The sequence below is a fragment of the Leptonychotes weddellii genome, chromosome 16 (genome assembly GCF_054177405.1).
Source record: "Leptonychotes weddellii isolate Sample4059 chromosome 16, ASM5417740v2, whole genome shotgun sequence".
Taxonomy (NCBI): Eukaryota; Metazoa; Chordata; class Mammalia; order Carnivora; family Phocidae; genus Leptonychotes; species Leptonychotes weddellii.
The window spans coordinates 12,548,687-12,562,614 of NC_138384.1; the positions used below are offsets into that span (position 1 = coordinate 12,548,687).

The window sequence follows — 13,928 nt, forward strand, 5'->3', positions numbered from 1 at the left end:
AAATGCTTAAAGAGAAGCAAAAAATACCTTTCTCTGTCTCTGTCCCCCTCTCTCAAAGTCATTAGTGGTTTCTCTCTGTGTCGTTGACATGATTCCATATTCTTATCTGTCTTTATCCTTTCATCTACAGTATAACTGCTGAGCCAACACCCCCAACCGAGTTTCCCGAGACCCCACCATCCCACAGCACCACCCCCCTGGGGTTGGCCATTTGTTCCATTTTTATCAGCTGGAAACATGAATTGGTCCCTGTGCCTCCCTGAAAGGCTAGCTCCGTCCCACTGCTAAGCACAACATTGTAATTTCTAATTTTAGCGATGCCTCAGGATTTCTTTGAGATTTCACAAAGCCCAGGTCCCTTGAACTCTTTTCCTTGAATGGGAAGAGAATGACCCACTGATGGAGAAGCACAAAGTGCTGGCGGGAAGAGAAGTGAGCAGGGAGTGTCTGGGGGGTGGGGGCGGGGCCAGGGAGGGAGGGAGGTCAGACCCGCTGGGAGGATCTCTCCCAAAAGAAAAGCAAAAAGCAAAGCGATGCTTTGCTCTGAGTGGACTGGGGTCCCTTCAGGTTACCCTCCTTTTTAAAAAAAAAAGATTTTATTTATTTATTTGTCAGAGAGAGAGAGAGAGGGAACACAAGCAGGGGGTGTGGCAGAGGGAGAGGGAGAAGCAGACTCCCCGCTGAGCATGGAGCCCAATGCAGAACTCGATTCCAAGACCCTGGGATCATGACCTGAGCCAAAGGCAGATGCTCAACCAACTGAGCCACCCAGGCACACCCAGGTTACCCTACTTTTAGGCAACTTAGGGGATATCTGCCTTTTTTCCCAGTCAAGACTCAGATGAACTAAATTCTAAGGCACTAAGTACATGCAGTTCGTTGGTGAAGTCATATTTGTAAATCTGCACATATTAGTACTTTCTCAAGGGCAGGTTTTCTGGGCACAGGAAGGAATATTTGGATGGAACCAATGCATTTTTCCCCCAGAGAAAAGACAGTCCCCTGATCAAATACCATCTATCCAAGTTGTCTGTGGTATACATCTACCCTTTTGCTGGGATTTGCTCATGTCTCATAACTTTTTAAAAAATCAGGATCCAAAAAAAAAAGTACTACCAAATTTCCTGAGCCACCACAATCCCATGAGAATTACACGGCCTTGCTTGCTGGTATGGAAAAAAGATCCTCGGATATCTATAAACTCAGCCTCCAGACAATAAAAGGGAGACATGACATGGAGAAAGGAGGGGATGCAGGGAATCCAAGTTTTGCAAAATAATTAGTGCTTGCTGATTCTCAGTAAACCAGGCATCACCCGTGTGCAGTGTGCACTTCGGAGCTGAGGGACAAGAGAGGAAAAGTCAAGGGAAGAAGCCTTGAAAGGCACCAACATAGATCAAAGATCTGCGGAAATGGGGCCCTTTGGATTGAGCAGGGAGAGGAGTGGTTTCCTTAAAAAAATAGAAAAAGGAACGCTTTTTGTCACAAAGATGGGGAGTCGCCCTGGGATAGCCTAAACAAGCTGACGACACTACCAATTCTGCTCCCCTTCAGACGTGGATGCCGTGTGCACCATGATGGAGGAATGGACGAGGGAGTACAGTGACGAGGAACCAAAGCCTATGTCTGCCCCTTCCAGAAGGTTCTTACCCTTGGCCCTGGCCCTACTCAGAGAATGAGAAACCTCCAGAGCAGTAAAAGAACATGTTGTATACCCACAGCAAAAATCGGATCCACCAGATCCTAGCGCTAGAAGTTGCTTGGCTAGCACCTTAGAAAACCATAACCCTGTCCAAAAAAAGAAAAGAAAACCATAACCCTAGTTACAAAATGATCCAAAAAGAGACCCAGGCCAGTTAGAGTAGGGAGACATCGTCCCAGCAGTTTTTTTTTTTCCTTCTCTGTGTGACCTGGGCCAAGACACTTGCCCCCATTTCTTCATCTGTGACATGGAAGGGACTGGGCTAGACCATCTCCATGCCCCCATCCCCCGGTTATATTCTTGAACATCAAGACCCAACCTGGTCCATTAAAGGGAATTGGAAGGAGGCCTATAGATGTTGACAGGTCTTTGCAAATAGGTTGGCGTTCCCATTGCAGGCTTGGCGGAAGTATGACACAGACAGAAGTGGCTACATTGAAGCCAATGAGCTCAAGGTAGGATGGGCCTTGGGGAGGGTATGGAAGGCACAGAGAATGGGACTGAGGCCAGAGCGGTGGTAGGTTTAAGGAACCCGGGGAGGGAGGAGATGTTGGGTGAGGAACATGGGTTTATGGTCTGCTCAGGAACACTTAAGCCCAGCTCTGAATCGGTGGACATGTTCAGGACGGCCATGTGAATGAGTAACATGGAGCCGCAGGGCCAGGGAGTTGGACCGGACTACACTCCTTCGCACATCAGTGCCCAGGACAGGCACCTTCAAGGCGATTCCAGCAGATTGGCCTCCTGGCCTGTACATCTACCCCACCATTCCTCTGGAACTAGGGATCCCCAGGCACTGCTTAGCCCTGTGTCCTGGGCTCTCTGAGGTGCCAGAGCCAGTTTCCACCACCTCTCTTAGGGGCTGAAGTTGTATCCAGGAGCTACCTCCAGGCCTTCATGGTCATTCCCCAAGCATTAGGGATTAGGGAATTAGGAGGGATGTAAGTCATACAAATGGTAGACCTCGGAAAACAATGTTGACTGAATGAAGGAACAAGTACAAGGGAGGGACTGACTGAGTCAGGAGCTCTGAAGAGACCTTTTGTGTTCTAGGGATTTCTGTCTGACCTGCTGAAGAAGGCGAACCGGCCATATGATGAACCCAAGCTGCAAGAATACACCCAAACCATAGTGAGTGGACAAAAGTGTCCCTCCCCCCTCCAGAGGCACAGAACTCGGGCCCCAAGCCAGCGGGATTCTGGGTCTCCAGGGTCTTTTGTTGGCTGAGTCTTCAGGCCCCGGTGAGGTGACTCCCAGTGGCAGCTGACAAAAGGGATGCTGGGTCTCTGGCCCCACACCCCCTCTGTCTGAGATCCTCACTGAGCTAAGAGAGACTGGGAGCATCTGTTTCCATGACAACCTCCCCAGCTCTGGGAGAGGATGGGCTTGGAGAAGGTGGGCCTTTGCTGCTGGCCGGCCATGCTTCTGGGGCCCTCGCCCCGAGAAAAGGAGAGAGGATCAGGGACCCATTTAGACCATGCTGGTCTCTGGCCTCCAGGTGACCTCAGAGGGGGCAGAGCACACCCACCCATCTCCCTTCCTCTTCAGTACAAGGGATGGCAGGTCAGGGTCCCCCAGGAGAGGTCAAAGCAAATCACCCAGGCACCTCTGTCTGTCCCCAACAGCTACGGATGTTCGACTTGAACGGGGATGGCAAGCTGGGCCTCTCGGAGATGTCCCGGTAAGTGCCTGAGCCCACCCCAGGGTCACTTTTCCCAGGACCTCTGAAGACCGTTCCTGCCACCCTCCCTGGCTCGAAGACCAGTCGGTGGGGGGAAAGTGACGGGTCAGGTGTCATGAAGCTCAAGACCAAGCTAGAGAGTGTCAGCACCTCAGTGTGTCCACCTCCCTCCTTGTAGAACTTGCCACAAGTTCCTCCGTGCTCAGAGACGGTTTCCAGAATTGCGGGTGCTACCTCCACATCCCCCCACGTCCCCGTTTTTCTGGCCTCTGCCCTGTCTCCTAAGCTCTGCTCTAACACTTCCTTTCCAGACTCTTGCCTGTACAGGAAAATTTCCTGCTTAAATTTCAGGTAAAAGAGCCTCTGCTTTTCTTCACTTCCTCCCTTCCCTCATCCCCACGCACTTCACTCTGCCACCCTCCTGTCCGCCCTCCAGCACACAGGTGCGCACACATGCGTGCACACGCTCGCTCACACACACGCAGGCACACGTGCTCGCTCACTTGTACACACGTGCATACACGCACACATACATGTGCATGCACAGACATGCACACGCATGCACACACACACACCCAGGCTTTTGCTTCTCTCTTTAATACCTCGGGCCTTACAGGGCATGAAGCTGACCTCAGAGGAGTTCAATGCAATCTTCACATTTTACGACAAGGTAAGAGGGAGGACAGCGTGGGAGGGAAAAGCAGGGGCCCCATCAGCAGGGGAGCCCCCAGCCACATGGCTCCGCTCTGTCCTTCGGAGTAAGGAGGAGCTCAGTACTGCTCCCTCGCCGCCAGCTCATAATTTCACATCGGAGCCAAGTGTTTTGCTAGGAAGTTGGGAGGGAGAGGACCCCCTTACCGCCCGTCACCCCTTCCTTTGCTGCCCCCACCTGTGTGACTCCAATAGTCTCCCTTATAACCAAAGCATGGGGGGTAAGCTTTGAATAGCCCCTGTGTTCATCCTGACATCTTAGGGAGTTAGCTAAATGCTTCTGGAACCTCATTTATATTTTCAATGCAAATGAAAAACACCGGGACGCACATTTGCCCTGAAGTGTCCCGTTCCTGCCTCGGCTGGGGAAGTCAGCAGTTAGGTGTTATTTTAACACCGCTCGGTGTGAACACCTGCAGAGTAGAGGGAAGGTCAGACTCTGCAGGCTCCCTGGGATGAGTTGGGGGAATCGGGAGGCCGGGTCAGGGGTGATGGGGCCTGATTCTAGAGCTCTGTGCTGCCCCTGCTCCCCACCACCAGGACGGCAGCGGCTACATCGATGAGAATGAGCTGGATGCCCTCCTGAAGGACCTGTATGAGAAAAACAAGAAGGTAAGCAACTGAGCCCTGAGGCCTAGGGCGGTGGCCCTGGGCCAGGAGAGAGGCTCCTGAGGGAGGGGGGAAAGGAACATGGGGTGCATTTTGCTCTCCTCTGATCATCCCTAACTAGGCAGCGCAGTTTGGGGGCTGTTGTTTTGTCTCTGGTTGGATGCTTGGTTGATTGGCTGATGTTTCTTTTAATTGCAGTAAAATACACTTAGCACAAAGTTGACCATCTTAACCATTTTTTGAGCGTACACTTCAGCAGCATTCAGTACATCCCTGTTGTTGTGCAGGCACCACCATCACGACGTCCAGAACACTCTTCCTCTTGCAAAACCGAAACTCTTCGTCCAGTAAACAACCACTCTCCATTCCCCCGGTCCCCGGCCCCCAGCCGCTCTAGGCACCTCCGAAACGGTGGCATCCAGGGCTTGTCTTTCTGTGATGGGCCTACCTCGCTGAGCATAATGTCCTCTGGGTTCACCCATGTTGTAGCAATGCCAGCGTCCTTCCTTTTTAAGGCCGAGTAATATTCCAGTGTTCGTGTCCACCACCTTTTATCTGTTCATCCCTCAACAGCTCCTCGGGGGTGTTCCCCCTGTTGGCTCTCTGGAGTGATACGACGGTGAAGCACTGAGAGCCTGACCGCCACCAGAAAAGACTTTTCCCACAAGGAGAGATTTGGGAGAACCTCTGAAACTAATATGTTATATGTTAATTAACTGAATTTAAATTTTTTTTTAAAAAGGAGAGATTTGGGAAAGGAGGGGCCGGTGGGGGGTGAAGATCTTTCTGTCTGCCTCTCCCCCCAGCCTGTGCATGCATGCTCTCTCCCTCTCTCTCTCTCTCTCAAATGAACGGATAAAATCTTAAAAAAAATAAAAAATAAAAAATAAATGCAGGGTCTGGAGGTGGGCAAGAGGCTAAGATGAGCCACGGAAGCATTTGTTCCCCTCAAAGAAAAGGCAAAAGACAGAGAACCGAACTATTACTTTCCCTGGTTGGCGTTGCTTCCAGGATAGACCACAGGCATGGGCGGGCTCATCAGGAGGCCAGGGTCGGGGGCGACAGGGGGACCAGGAGCCCACTGCTGTCTTTGCAGCCGCCTTCCTTCACCTCCTGGAAAATGCCTTTCTCTGAGCAAATGGTTTTGCTGTTTTCTTTAATGAGATGATGAACACTCCATACTTCCTCGTGTTGTCTCACCACCTTGGCTGCCAGGCACAAGCTAAATTTACTGCTCAGTTTCAGGGGACAAAATTCGCTGCAGCCCCTGAGTCTGTCTCCCCTTCCAGCTGCTTGCTTTCTGACCACTTCATCTTTGTCCTGAATATCATTCTTCATTTCTTTCATCCCGCATTTATTTTTTTTTGTTACGTACAAGTACTTTTTGAAAGAGGCAGAAAATAAATTACAAGTAAGCACATACTTCTTAGGAAGAAGGAGGTCTTCACCAGGTATCTGAATTCAGCAGACTCTTTCCGGGCACCAAACTCTAGGAGAAAATTATTTATGCGCCCTTAATGTGTCCAAGGAGTGTTGGGCCTCTTAGTGGAAAATATCTGTAACTGTAATTGTATTAACGAGGCATCATTATTTTCCATATGGCCCTGCTCAACGCCTGAAGTTGTTCGACCCTGAAGGCAAGCATTAAATCTTGGGAGTGACCTGAATTTTCTGCTCATCACCTAACTAGGCTCTTTCTTTTTTTTTTTTTTTTTAAAGATTTTATTTATTTGTGAGAGAGAGCCAAAGAGAGTACAAGCGGGGCGGTGGTGGGGGGGACGGGCAGAGGGAGAAGCAGACTCCCTGATGAGCTAGGAGCCTGACACTGGGCTCGATCCCAGAACCCCCGGGATCATGACCTGAGCTGAAGGCAGAGGCTTAACCCAACTGAGCCATGCAGGCGCCCCTAGGTTCTTTCCTAATTACCACGAAATACAACTCCTGTGGCCACACAGGTTCACTCGAGATGTGGAAACAAAAACAGTCAGGTGTTGGGGTTAGGAAGCAACTTGGAAGGGTGGAGAACAAGGATATTAATAGAGTTGTTTACCTGGGAGTCTTCCACCTGTACCGAGCTCAGGATGTAGCCGCGGGGTATGGAGAGCCTGAACCAGGAGAGGGAGCCAGGGGACTGGGACAGCAGCACCCGTGCTGGGAAGGGAGCAGCCGGCCGTTTTTTGTGAACCTCCATGGCAGATGCACATGCCGTTTGGATGGTGCGAGGTCTGTGATACGGATTCTGAGCTGATTCATGTTTGAGGCTCCTGAGGGACAGGCTGGTGAGATCAAACCTCAATATTTCTCACCACTCCTGAGGCCACTGCAGCTCAGTAAAGCCTTCCTCAGCTTCAAGCAGAACTTCTAGACATAGAAAGTGAGCAGCCCTCTCCCTTCATGCTGCTAAGATTCTTGATGCCACATTGAGTCAGGGCGGGTGGTTCTCCAGCTCTGGGTTGATATATGGGGTCCCCTCCCTGGCTCCTAATTTGAATGGTAGATAGTATTACAACTAGGTGATATTTCCAGGGACTTCCCAACTTCAGGGAAGATGCTCCCCAAAGCTAGCGACGGTCACATAGTGCTTCCAGGGTGTGTGGTGGCACAAAACCCGGAATCAGTAACATGGGGGGATGTCCTGAGACACAGTAAAGGACTGACCTCTGAGCACCAAAAAGAGAGGTGACCGAGGGCAGGTGAGCCAGGCAAAGAATTAGATAGACTTCGGGACTCAGGAAACTAAGGATATTTGTGGCTGTAGAGTTGGTCCAGTCCTTTAACAAATACCATAGTTTTTATGCTTCAGTTTTTTCATTAGCTGAAAGGAGATAAAGACCATCACCCTGAAAGGGGTGGTGGAAGGAAGGGAGGGAGGGAGGGAGGGAGGGAGGGAGGAAGGAAGGAAGGAAGGAAGATCTGCCAACAATTTCAAGACAAGAAGAGAGGAGGGAAGGAGCAGGGGAGGGAGGGAGTGTGTGAGCAAGGGAGAGAGGAAGGGAGACAAAAAGATAGTATAAGTGATGGATGGCTTTGCTGTATTTCAGACCTATTGGTTATTTGTATCCAAATCAATTATTGTAAAGCATGTATTCAACACAAGGCATATTAGGTACTGATGTTCTGTTTAATGTTGGCCTCCATTTTACATGAGACAGTGGCCATATGTCTGTGGGTCACCTGTCCTCATGGCCTCTGAAGGGCCACAGAAGCCACTGAACAATAAGTAGGCAGGTGAGCCTTGCTGCTGGGGAGGCAGGAGTTAGGATTCCTTCTTTAAATGGGTGAAGTTGAGGAAAGTATGGTCCTTGGGGTGGGCAGGCAAGACCAGGGAGCTTCCCCTGTGTTCTCTTCCTCACCTTCAAGGACCCATGAGGAGTACGGGAGGCCCAGGGAGCCGGGGACTTGATACAAGTCATGCAGAGATAGGGACTAGCCGATTTTGGAGGGCACGCTGTGTCAGGGGCTGTGCTAGACATTGTTCGAGTTCATCCCTCAGCTAACCATCCTAACACCTCAGTGAGGCAGACCTTGTTAATGTACCCATTTTACAGATGAGGCAGCTGAGCTGAAAGTCAGAAAAGATGAATACTTTCCCCAAAACAATGCAGCCAGTAAGAGAGAGAGGGTTTAATGCAGGGCTTTCTGACTCCAAAGCCCATGGTTGCTGGGATGGGGAGAAGAGAAAGGTTCTGGCGGATGTGTTTGTGAATGAGCAGATGGGACCCTCCGCTGGAGCCATCCAGTGAGGGGCTCTTACTCTCTCCCTGTGTCTCCTAGGAAATGAATATCCAACAGCTCACCACCTACAGAAAGAGCGTCATGTCCTTGGCTGAAGCGGGGAAGCTCTACCGCAAGGACCTGGAGATTGTCCTCTGCAGCGAGCCCCCCATGTAAAGGGGGGCCAGGGGCTGTTTCTCCGCCTCCCCCAAACCCTGCCCCCGCTGCCCTGCCACTTCTCCCCGGACCCCGAGATCGTGAGCGCTCCTCCTCCGCCCCCGCCACCTGCACACACCAGCCTGCAGAGCAGGAAAGGAGAGATGGAGAGTGGGTTGCTGACGGGCCTCCGGGAGCCCCCTCCAACCTCCCCGGACCTGACCCGACCCGGCATGCTGCTCTGCCCGCAGCAGGGTACCACCCGTGTGGGCGGTGGGCGGGGCATGGGCGGGGCTTCCCCGCCCCCCTTCGCTGTGATGCATGAGCTCCTCCGCTGTATGATCTAGGCTTCTCTGTCCCACCGAGCCGACTCTTCCCTCCCACTCCCCTCCCCTCTCCCCCGTTCCACCCCCACCTTGCTAATGGCATAGCTGTCTTCTCAGAGCCCCTGTTCGTGGAGGGTGCCCGCCCTTTGTCTTCTGGACCTAGCGTGCTCCTTTGCTCTGTGGGTTCCTTGTCTCCTTGTTTACCAAAGAAGCGTTTACAGACAATAAAGTGGAAACGTTCTGCGTGGAAGCTCACCCAGTTCTGGTCAAGTGGTCGACTTCTCTCTGCAGTTAGCAGCTCTTCTTGACAAGGAGCCTGTTCTTTGGTGGGGGTGGGGGGTGGGCGATGGGACCACCCAACTGGGGAGTAACCACGAAAAGCAGAGACGTAGGACCCCAGTACTCTCGGCTTTCCCTCGCCATTCCCGGCCTGTCTCCATCAGCCTGTCCTTTCTTTAACTCCATGTTCCTTTCTCCACCTCCGAGATAATGACAGCAGTGATCCCTTCACTGAAAGCTGACTTAAGCGCAAGGTCTTATGCTAAACAGTTGACCTGAGGTATCCCTCACTCCTTGGAGAGGTGCTGTGACCGCCTCCACTGCACAGACAAGGAAACTCAAGGTTGAAGAGGTTAAGGAAGAACCCCACATTTCACGGCCAGTGTGGGGCGGAGCCAGCGTATGGATCCCACAGACTGGATCCACATTCCCTCTAGTAGGGAGAGCAGCTGGGTGTGGCAACAGTGGGACCAGGTGATGTCCTCCAAGCAGGGGGCACCTCCAACCAGGAGCTCTAGACCACCTCCAATTTAACCTCTCCTCCTCAAAATGTAATTAACCCCACCTCTCATCCGATGCCTCATGGCAGAGGGCCAGCCTGGCCCATGCATCCACAGAGCTGAGATTCTTGAATAGATAACTTTTTAAAAAATATGATCATTCACTGTCTACAGGATGCATTTTTGACATTACCTCATTTAATGCCGCAGCGATCCTATGGGATGGATCCTATTTTCAGATGAAGAACCTCCTCAGTGAGGCCCACCCTGATTAAACTGTAGCCCACTGCACCCTCTCACCCCATAGCTCCTCCCTGGCAGCATTTCCCCACCATGGCACCATGAGCACCTGACCTGGTATGCATTCGGCCGCTCCTCCAGCCAGAGCGGGGAGTCCCTGAGGGCGGCAAGATGCACCCCCTACACAGGTCCTGCCCCTGCCTGCTCCACCCACATACCCCGGGACCCCGTTCCTCCCAGCTTCCCCACCCAGTATCCCAACACTCCCCAGGATTATGGGCCCCCCAAAGACGTCAGGATGTAGTCAATACGTTCTCTTACCGGGCAAAGGGGAATTAAGGTCCTAGAAGGAATTAAGATTGCTAATCAGCTGACTTTAGGGAGATTACCCCCATGCCCCAAGTAATCCCAAGGGTCCTTAGATGGGAAAGAGGGAGGCAGAGATCAAGTGATGTACTGTGCGAAAGGCTCAGCCAGCCACGGCTACCTTTCAGGATGGAAGCAGGAGGCATCTAGAAAGTCGGCGAAGTGGGAAAACATTCTCCCTTGGAGCCTCCAGAAGCCCCTGATACTTCGATGTTAGCCCATTTTGGACTTCTGGCATCCAGAGCTGTTAAGATAAGTGTGTGTTGTTTTAGGGGAGCAAGTCCGTGGTAACTGGCTGCAGCAGCGACAGCAGATGAGCGCATGGCAGAGCCTCGGGCCACGCACTCAGTAACATGTTCGCATCACACAATGAAATGTGGCTAAGATCCTCTCTTCCGCAGCGTTTCTGGGCTGCGTGGGGTGATCCTAGTTGCACACACACTCTCAGCACACTGCCCAGCACCACAGTATTACCAAATGACGGCTGTGGGGTCATAGCTACCGCAGGTGCCAGGGCCAAAGTACCAGAGGCTTCCTCTACTCCCGGCTGGCAGTTCCGTGGCTGCCCCAGGACTCTCAGGGACTCAGAGGGTTCCAAATTTGGGCAGTCGTACTCAGTTTTCAGAGAAGGTGCCCGACAGGTGCACTGCCCTCTCCTGAGGGGGTGGGAGTCCCCCAAACCTGGCAGACACCTCAAGGGGACAAGTCTGTCTGCCATGGCTGAGGAGCTGAGCACCCACACTGATCCCCTGGCAGAGGCAGGAAGACACTGAAAAGTGTGTATGAACAACAAACAAACACATAAAGATTGACATCATTGGGGCGCCTGGGTGGCTCAGTCGGTTAAGCGTCCGACTCTTGATCTCAGCTCAGGTCTTGATCTCAGGGTCTTGAGTTCAAGCTCCGTGCCGGGCTCCACGCTGGGCATGGAGCCTACTTGAAAGCAAACAGAAGACTGACGACATCATTAGCCATTAGTGAAATGAAATACCATTACACACCAGTGGAAACCAAGTATCATTTTTAAATGCCTTATTTCTGTTTCCAAAAGCAGAGTCTACTAAATTGTGTGGATTACAAGGGAGCCCAAAGAAGAGAAAAGGCTTCCCCATAGAACCAGAAAATAGAGCAATAAAACATTATTAGTTTAAACACAGAACCACAATAAAATTCCCCCATCATTTCATGCAGTCCTATGTAATCATTCTTGTTCCACTGGATCTTGGATTAGCAGTCAGCTTTCATGACGCTGTCTTGCTCCTAGAACGGAGAGAGTCCTGGAAATCCGGACGCAGACCACAGGGCTAGTCTGAGAGGTGCTCAAGTGACGTCTGCTCAGAAGCCCGCACCCAAGAGTCTATTCTTTAAAGGCGTGATGGTTGCAAGTACCTGGTACAGTCATTCTTCATGAGACTGTAGAACCATCCTCTGACACACACACACACACACACACACACACACACACACACACTCTGCAGGCTGGGGCTTAGAGCAGAGCCTCCCGGGAAAGCTTGACACAGAATACCTACACGATGACGAAGCCTGCGTAGCTGTGGTTGGTCCGTTACTCTCAACAGTATCACCAGAATGGAGGAACAGACAGATCTCTATGTGGGGATGGTACAGAACTATTTCCTAAGACTTTAGATGGGCGTTTCCCCTAGGGTACACACATGTGGGCAGTGAGTGCACTGACAAATCTCCAGGGACTTCCCCTCGCACTCTCTCTCTCTCTCTCTCTCTCACACACACACACACACACACACAAATTCTTCTAAAATATATTCCCATTTCATCCATATAAGCTTAACTTCAGGTAGGGGAACATGTCTTCTGATCTGACAACTCCTCTCATGCAAATCTTACAACAGTTAACACATCAAACCAGCCTAATTATTTCTAGCATCCCTCTTTTAATAAGGAGTAAACCCAGATCTTTGTGATTTTCCAGGGCCCCTCTGGGACACCTCAAAGATCACTGTAAGTGTAAAAGATATCCTAGAAAGTTCCCTTTCATGTTTTTTCCCCTCTATTTATTACATTATTTGGGAAGGCAGACACCGAAAGAGTTGTCAGAAGAGATTTGGACACCTGATTAACATATGATCATGGGTGCCTGAGAAACAACCCGTTGGTTACCCAGGTCATGAAGTGCCAACTGTTAAAAGTAAACGGACCTGGGGCTATTTAGAAGACATCCGTCCCCATAAAACCTTGCACACAGTGTTCACAGCAGCACTATTCATAATAGCCAAAGAGGGGAAGCAAGTCTGATGTCCATCAACCGATGGATCAACAAAGTACAGCACATCCATACAATGGGATTGCTGATTAGTCGCCCATAAAATGCAATGAAGTGCTGACATGTGCTACAACATGGATGAACCCCAAAAACGTGATGCTACGTAAAAGAGGCCAGACAGAAAAGGCCACATCCTGGGTGACTGCATGTACACCGAATGTGCATGACCAAGTCATTGAGACCGGAGGTAGAGTGATGGTTGCCGGGGCTGGCGGCAGGGGTACCGAGATGGGGAGCAACCATTAGTTCCAAAGTAGGGACTGGGGATTAATTAGGGCCTGACCAATGAGGAATTCATTAATTAGGAATTAATTCTATCTGGAATCAGGCAGAATTAGGTAGTGGGATGGTTGCACAAAATACACTAATAATACACTAAAAACCACTGACCCATAGGTGAATATCCTCTTCGTTTTCCTAAAAAAAAAAAAAAGCCTATGCAGGTATGGATTATAAAATAAGTAAAATAAACAGGAAATGCCTGTTTATATACATATGCATATATACACATGGCCTGTTCATAAGGGATGAGTTTTTGTTCTTTGTGTTTTAAAATCACCTATTCTAGGATGGGACAAATTCAACATAAAGCACCAAAAAGTGTTCTGGTAAGATACAGAGTCTCTGCTATCTAGAATAACCTTCCATACTGCAGGCAATGATCAGTAAGCCAAGGAGGCAAGCCCATCAAACCTGAGCAAACTTTGCTAAAATACATTTCCGTTTCTCTTCAGATGCAGGTTTTATAAAGCAATACAAATAAAATTCACTTTCCAAACTTTATCCTTCATGTATCCTTTCGCATTCTGGAACAAACTGACACCTTACTACAGGGCAGGGAGTCTGCAGGGTCAAAACTATTTTCATAATAATGCTAAAATATTATTTATCTTAACTGGTAATGTGTTCACCATCTCTGTTTGCAAATGAATAAAAAATATTCGTAAACGTCTGTTTCGATTTCTAATGTGGCAAGTATCGATAGTTTTAACCCACATAAACAAAAGCTCTTTGGGTAATCTCAATAGGTTTTAAGAATGTAGAGGGGAAGATTGCATCTTAAAACATAGTGCTGAAGGAGGAAGGAAACAGAATAAGAAATGGCATAACAATACCATCTATGTGAATTAAAAATGCTTATACACAAGACAGCAATAATGTTTTGTTACAGCATTAAAAAAAAAAAAAAAAAAAGACACCCATTGAGCATCCCAAATGACTGTCTCCGAGGGAGAAGAATGGCCATGGGACATCTCATCCAAAGGGATTGCAATACCAAGAGAGGGACCCCGCATAGACCATTGATAATGACCTGCCAGGAACTGAGAATTGTGCTTAAACT

General features: G+C 50.0%; 1 protein-coding gene across 1 annotated transcript in view; it reads left to right on the forward strand.

Annotated features, from left to right (window-relative positions):
* Positions 1 to 9,142, forward strand: part of CALB2 (calbindin 2) — a 27,345-nt gene extending 18,203 nt beyond the window's left edge. Inside the window, exons 5-11 of the mRNA XM_081806146.1 lie at positions 2,101 to 2,157; positions 2,756 to 2,833; positions 3,328 to 3,383; positions 3,695 to 3,734; positions 4,000 to 4,053; positions 4,635 to 4,706; positions 8,478 to 9,142. Coding sequence (XP_081662272.1) covers positions 2,101 to 2,157; positions 2,756 to 2,833; positions 3,328 to 3,383; positions 3,695 to 3,734; positions 4,000 to 4,053; positions 4,635 to 4,706; positions 8,478 to 8,594 — 474 coding nt within the window. The 3' untranslated portion in view covers positions 8,595 to 9,142. The remainder of the gene's footprint in view (positions 1 to 2,100; positions 2,158 to 2,755; positions 2,834 to 3,327; positions 3,384 to 3,694; positions 3,735 to 3,999; positions 4,054 to 4,634; positions 4,707 to 8,477) is intronic.
* Positions 9,143 to 13,928: the final 4,786 nt, after the last annotated feature.